This window comes from Chenopodium album, chromosome 27 (assembly GCF_948465745.1).
Source record: "Chenopodium album chromosome 27, dcCheAlbu1.1, whole genome shotgun sequence".
In the NCBI taxonomy this organism is placed as follows: domain Eukaryota; kingdom Viridiplantae; phylum Streptophyta; class Magnoliopsida; order Caryophyllales; family Amaranthaceae; genus Chenopodium; species Chenopodium album.
In genome coordinates this window covers 5,554,416-5,561,443 of record NC_137860.1, presented here as the reverse complement: position 1 = coordinate 5,561,443, position 7,028 = coordinate 5,554,416, and the positions used below count along the sequence as shown (strand labels likewise).

Here is a 7,028-nt window from a genome sequence, read left to right as displayed (position 1 = left end):
AATTTGTATTGTAGTTAGCATGAGTTTGTGGGGTGTACCTTCATAGTCTTGTAATGGTTTTAGTTGTAGTAGTTACTTTAGAATTAGGCTTCCTTTTGTGTTGAGTTTGCTGCAGCATTGAACATGTAATGAGTTAATTACTTTGATTGAATAAATAAACAAAAATTTAACTTTATATGAGCTTTACATACCCATGATTGTCTCTAAAATCCATTTGGGTAGGTGTATACACTAATACTCTTGTTATGCATAGGTACATATGCTTGAGATTCTTGGGTTGGGACTTGTTGCCTTGGTGTTGAGGAACTTCCTTGTCCAGTCTGACTTTGCTGAGTGTGTGTTGGGACATGCTGCCTGAGTGCTTTTGTTTGTGTGCTCCTCTGACTAGGCTGCTTTGGTAGCCTTATGCAAGTTGTCTTTTTGTGGCCAGCTTCTCCACAGTTGCTGCATTTGTGGACAACACCCTTCTTGCCAAGCTTGATACCCTTTGTTTCTCCCATAAAAGGCCTTCTCTTAGTGGTGGGTCTATGGTTTACTTTCTTTAACACAGGGGAAATGATTGGTACCTGTGATGTTTGAGTCCATTCATCTGGTCCATTAAGAGGCTCTAATGGGCATTGGTAAGCCTTTAGGTAAGTGTCTTTAATGAACCAATGGGAAACCTAATGCTCAGGTCGCTCCATAGCTTTCCAAATTGCTGTGACAGCATGGTAGCAAGGAACACCACTTACCTGCCAAGCATTGCAGCTACAAGTCCTTTCTAGCAAGCTTATCACATACCTTGTTTGAGTGCCCCCTTCCCTGACTCTATAGAAGAAATGACAATCCCAATATGCAACCCAGCCCCTTGCATCAATCTTGGCTTTCTCAAGCTTCTTCTGAATTCTAGGGCAGATTGTAATGTCTTTTCCTTGTATGAAGTCCCTTTTCTTGTGCATCTTCTCCATCAAACCCTCTCTTATATCCTCAAGCATAGTAATCATTGGTTTATGTCTTGATGCCAATATGTATGCATTAAAGACCTCATTCATGTTATTGTCTATGCTATCACATTGTAATTGTTGGGTGAACAAAGCTCTCACCCACTTAACATAATTCCTTTTCCTCAAGTCTTGGGTAGCCTTTGCATTGATCTCAGAGAATAGCTCCATGTTTGCCTCGAATTCATTATATGTTGTTCTCTTTGCAATCTTCCAAAACCCTCTCCTATATTGCGGCCCACCCCCCAAAGACAGTCCTGAAGTTGCAATACACATGCCTTGCACAACATATTGTTTCAGCTCTAGGGAAGATAAGATAAACAGCCTTTAAAAGGCCCTTTTGCTGGTCAGACATGATGGTGTATCAAAAACCATCAATAGTGCCCAAGTCCTCTGCCTAAATTTCCAGAAACCAAGACCATGAATCTGTATCTTCAACCTCCACTAATGCTGAGGCAATGGGAAACATTTGATTGTTTTCATCTCTGCCTACAGCCACCAATAGTTGCCCACCAAAAGGCCCTTTCAAAAACGCCCATCAATCCCAAAAAAGGGTCTACAGCCTGCTAAAAATCCATTCCTGATTGCATCAAAACAGACATAAGGGTAATGTTATATGTAGCCCTTAGGGCTATATATAAGAATTAAATATAATTCATAAAATGGAATTAAGTTGGGAATTCATGACAAAATCACGCGCATTTCGGTGTAATTAATGTTAATTTTTTTCTCAATATTTCCATTTTTAGCTTCTTATTCATAGCCCTAAGGGCTATGTTTATCATATTCTTATAAAATATACGTTGTTTCCTCTTTCCCTCTTTCTTTATCGATAATCTCACAAGAATAATAACAGTATAAAATCAACAATAAAAGTATACTCCCTCCGTTTTTAAATACTTGCTCTATTTCTCCATGCGCCAGAAATTGATGAAAGTAATAAAATATGGAGGTAGTGGGGTTGGTGGAAAAATAAAAAATTGTATAAAACCAAAAGTAGTGGAGAGAATTGAAGGAGAGAGAATATGAAATTGATATTATTGGGTCCACTTGATGAGAGAAATTAATTGAATATTGTAAAAGTTTTCCAAATAAGGAAATGGAGCAAGTATTTAAAAACGGCCGGAAAAGGAAAGTGAAGCAAGTATTTAAAAACGAAGGGAGTATTTATTAATAATAACAATATAAACTAAAAAAAAAAAGTACTTAGTATGGACCATACTAGGTATAGGGCTATACTTACTCCTAGTTTTAGCAAACATGGTAAGACTACTCTCACTCATGGACAAAAAATAAAAAATGTCATTCTCTTTCTACCCACTTTCTCACTTCTCTTTTTCATTTTTTTCTTATGAGAAATTACTTAAGAATTTTTTCCATACTCATGGGCTTAAAAAAAAAAAAAAAAAAAGACCACACCACCATCTCTCCTATATTTTCTCTCTCAAATACTATCTAATTTTTTGATATAGGGTAGGGCCCACAAGGACTGTAGCAATTTATTTTTGCTGTTCCCATGGGCCTTTAATAATCTCCTCATAGGCATTTCTTTTTTTGTTTATGAGTGAGATGACATTTTTAGTATTTTTACCATGATATTCTCCTCGTGAGCATTTTTTTGCCCATGAATGAGAGTGCTCTTTAGTAGTGAGACTGTAAGAGTGCTCTTTATTAGCATTTTAGAGTAGTAGATTTAATCAACTTTAAGATGAAAGAATCATTTCCCCCCTACTAGTCTACTACCACAATTTTCTCTCAACCAAAACTCCTATTATTAGCTTTTTAAAATTTAGCCTTTTGGATTAAATCCTCTCTCAATCAAACATTACTTGCCCCAAACGTCCTCAAACCAAACACTTCATAACATTTAATATATCTACATACTTGAAATGAAATTTTACATATTTTGAACTTTAATATAAAAGACAAGTAGTATTAACATGAATGATAAGTACAATCTTAATACTGTATAATTAAACACTACATCTCTACTACGAAATATATATTAAGGGGAAGTGATGGTATCCACCTAAAAATATTTTTTTGTTCCTCATTGTTATTTAACTACTCATCAATTTATTCCATCCTAAACCATATCTATATCTATAAATAACTTAAATAACTACCTATATACTATATTGAAAGGCATTTGTAACAAATTTAGATGTCATATGACGCTTTCCTCATTTAATTGACTTCTCCTTTTCATGTGTTTAAGAATATGGATTGTACCAGCTGAACGACTTACCTTAAGTTATTCAAAGGCTTTTAAGAATATGGATTGTACAAGCTGAACAACTGACCTTAAGGTATTCAAAGGCGTTTATGAATATGGATTGTACAATATTTGAACTGACCTTAAGTTATTAACAGTCATTCCTAAACCAGTATAGGTGACATGTACCGATCTTCCCATTTAATTGACTCCTTCATTTCATATGTTCAAGAATATAAATCGTATAATAAATTATTTGAACTCATGACCTTAAGTTAAAAAACTAAGGTGTTAGCCACTAAACTATTGTCATATTACATATCATTATATCAAAATTATTTATAAATAAGAATTTCACTTATGGAATTAATGCAGTAGCTCAGGACAACGTCCGGACCTAAAAATTAGCTACTACTCGCCTACCTGAGTAAAATTCGCTAACATCTTTTTGTACACGTGCCATTTTTTCATTAAAAAAATTCCCTCAAAAATTGCATATGATATCATCTTTTTTTTTCTTTTCAATTTTTTTATCCTACCAACAAATCTAAATTCAAATATTAGAAAGAAGTTTTTTTTATAATAAATAAAAGTTTGAATATCAACTTTAATAAAAAAATAATAAAAAAAACATTAATGACTTTTTTTCCCAAAAACAATATTTATGTGATTTGTAATATAAAATTCTAAATTATATATCACATGAGTACTAATCTAGTAAACAATACGGAGTATGTATTAAAATAGAATCACATGGATTATATTAATGGTTTTTCCCATAACTAAGATAGCTCTTTGCATTTGCTTATGGGATGACAACTCCAAAAAAAAAAACCAAGTTTGTATGAGACTATTGTGACCCGTAGTGCCTATGAGCGTTGAAACAATGGATGTTGTAAACCTAAAAATAAATAAAAAAAATATTAAATTTAAAAAGTAAAATATAAAAAAATACAGTACTGAATTAATTGTATGTGTGAATGTGTCGATAAAAAATTATGCTCCACTAATTAGTTAGGGTCTTTTTTTTTTTTTTGCTGCTAATGAGAAGCTAAGCCTTGAAAAATAAAAAAAACTAAATAGAAATTAAACGTGGCAAAGCCACCCCTACAATATCATCATGCAAGATATGTTCTAACTCAATAGGAGGGAATTGAATCAACTTAATATTGTTGTTCTGGACAACACCTTGATTAGCTAGCCAATCCGCTGCTCTGTTTGCTTCACGATACACATGATGTATTTGCACTTGCCAAGCTTCGTCTTCAATTAGCTGCTTACACCTCTGAACAATGTGATATCCTTGGCCTCGATGAGTAATTTGCTAATTTAGTGCGGCTATCACAGTTTGGCTATCGATCTGGACTTGTAGCTTGATTACCCTCATTCTCCTTGCTAGCTCTAACCCATATTCGACAACTCTTAGTTCAGCCATATAAGCATTGCATATCCCAATTTTCAATGAGAAAGCATGCACTAAACTGCCCGTGTGATATCTAATTAGACCTTCCCCCCTACCCCATGCTGGGCAGGTGCCCCTCTTGCTGCCCCATCAGTGTTGAGAGCTACCCAACCCATGGCAGGTGCCAGCCATTTAATGTAGACCTTCTGATGCGTATGATGATGATGATGTTGCTGGTTGCTCCCATTACCTCCAAGAACTCTCCAGACTTCCTTGAATCGATCTAGGAGGAAAGTCCTTATGCCGATTGGATTCTCTTGAGCTTTGTCAAACACAACATTGTTTCTCCAGCGCCATATCCACCAAATTGTCAGAGTAAAGTATGTTGGCCATATTTTTGGAGAAAAATCTGTTCGAGTTTGTGTCTTAACATTCCTCGAAATCCATTGTTGCAACGATCCAATGAAAAATTGAGAAGAGGAAGCAGGTCCTCCCACTTGTCTCCAAACCTCACGGGCTGCTCTACAATCTCGAAGTGCATGTAGAGTTTTCTCCTCATGATCATTACAAGACACACATCAAGGGCTATTGGAGATGCTCCTTTTTACCCTATTATCATTAGTCATGATCCGATTGTGCATAGCTAACCATAGGAATACCTTAGCTCTTTGTTGAATTTTAACCTTCCAAATTAAATTCCAAGTACTATCATTGACCAGATCATCCTCTTTACGAATAATTTGCATAGCTGATTTAATAGAAATTTTCCATGGGACGATCCACCCCAGTACAGCAAGTCACCAGTTGTAGGGTCCTTCCTTAGAGCATGCACCTCAATAAGCCTAAGAATATGAGCAGGGAGCAGGTTGGCAAACAAATCCCACTTCCACCTATTATCCGCATCCCATATCTTATCCATCGTAGCTCCATCGATGTCATCGGAATCTCACTAATGGCAGCAGCCCTCAAAGGTTTGTTCATTGCCCAATTGTGATCCCAAAATAAGGTGGTGGCACCATTACTCACGGCTACCCTTGCCCCTTCATTGAGTAGCTTCGCATTTTCTGAAATACCCCTCCATACATTCGACATATTCGTTTTTGGTTCGAACATATCTATATCACGTCGCCCTTTACAATACTTTGCTCTCAAAACACGAGACCAAAGAGCATTAGGCTCGGTCAAGACACGCCAACCCAACTTAGTTAAGAAGGCAGTGTTTGTTTGTCTTGCCGACCTTATTCCTAGTCCACCCTTTTCTTTTGGCTGTTGTAACACATCCCAAGAGAGAAGATGTATTCTTCGATGCTCCTCATCACCACCCCAAATAAACCGACAGGCGCTCTTGTCAATTTCGTCACAGATTGATCGTGGTTTCTTTATCGTTTGCATATCATACGCACTCATAGTAATGAGGGTAGTCTTTGCTAAGGTAATTCGACCAGCCAATGAAACATTTTTGGACTTCCATCCTGCCAATCTCTTATCAATTTTCTCGCATAGATAAGCGAAGGTATCCCAAGTAACTCTACTTGTAAGCGTTGGCATCCCAAGATAAGTGCCCAAGTCACTTGTTTCATCAATCCCAAGTGCGTGGCAGATTGCAGTGGTGTCTAACCTTCTCATATTATTCAAGAAATACACTAGAGACTTTGGGTAACTCACTTTTTGCCCCGAACTTGTACAGAAGCGAGCTAAACATTCTTGTACTACTATAGCCTGTTCAACAGCAGCCTCAGCAAAGAGAATAATGTCATTAGCAAAACTTCAATTTGATAACTTTTGGCCATTACGACTAGCATAAATCGGCTTCTAAAGACCCTCAATGATGGTTTCCTCAATTAATTGATTCAACCTTTTCCATTCATTGAACAAAAATATACGAGGACAAAGGATCACCTTGTCTAATTCCAAGTTTCAGTTAAAAAGATTGAGTTGGCTTACCATTCCAAAGATCTTGCATAGACGAGGTGGTAATGCACTCCATGATTAAATCAATGATAAGAGGAGGAAAACGAATTTCATAAAAAGTGTCACGAATGAACTCCCACTTCAACCGGTCATAAGCCTTCCCAAAATCGATCTTGATAGCCATAAGAACCTTCCCACTTTGCTTGTACCTCATAGTATGAATAGCCTCTTGTACTATGACTATATTATCCCTAATCTGTCTTCTGGGAACAAAACTAGTCTGAGTACATGAGGTAACATAGGGCATCATTGGTTTAATTCTGTTTATTGTAGTCTTTGTAATAATTTTGTAAGCCACGTTACAAAGACTAATAGGCCGGAATTGATTTGCAACCTCCGGAGTATCAACTTTTGGTATGAGCACGATGAAGGTATCATTAAGACTAGTCGGGAGACCCTTTCCATTCAACGCTTCAAGTGCTAATTGGTACACATTCTCCGCAACAAGGTCCCAGTGCTT

The 7,028-nt window shown here is 36.6% G+C and overlaps 1 protein-coding gene across 1 annotated transcript; it reads right to left on the bottom strand.

Annotated features, from left to right (window-relative positions):
• Window positions 1–203: 203 nt before the first annotated feature.
• LOC145619595 (uncharacterized) lies at window positions 204–1,151 on the bottom strand. Its single transcript, XM_081674308.1, has 2 exons — window positions 732–1,151; window positions 204–626 (listed from the first exon to the last, which is right to left on the bottom strand). The coding sequence occupies exons 1-2, from the start codon at window positions 1,149–1,151 to the stop codon at window positions 204–206; spliced, it is 843 nt and encodes a 280-aa protein (XP_081530434.1).
• Window positions 1,152–7,028: the final 5,877 nt, after the last annotated feature.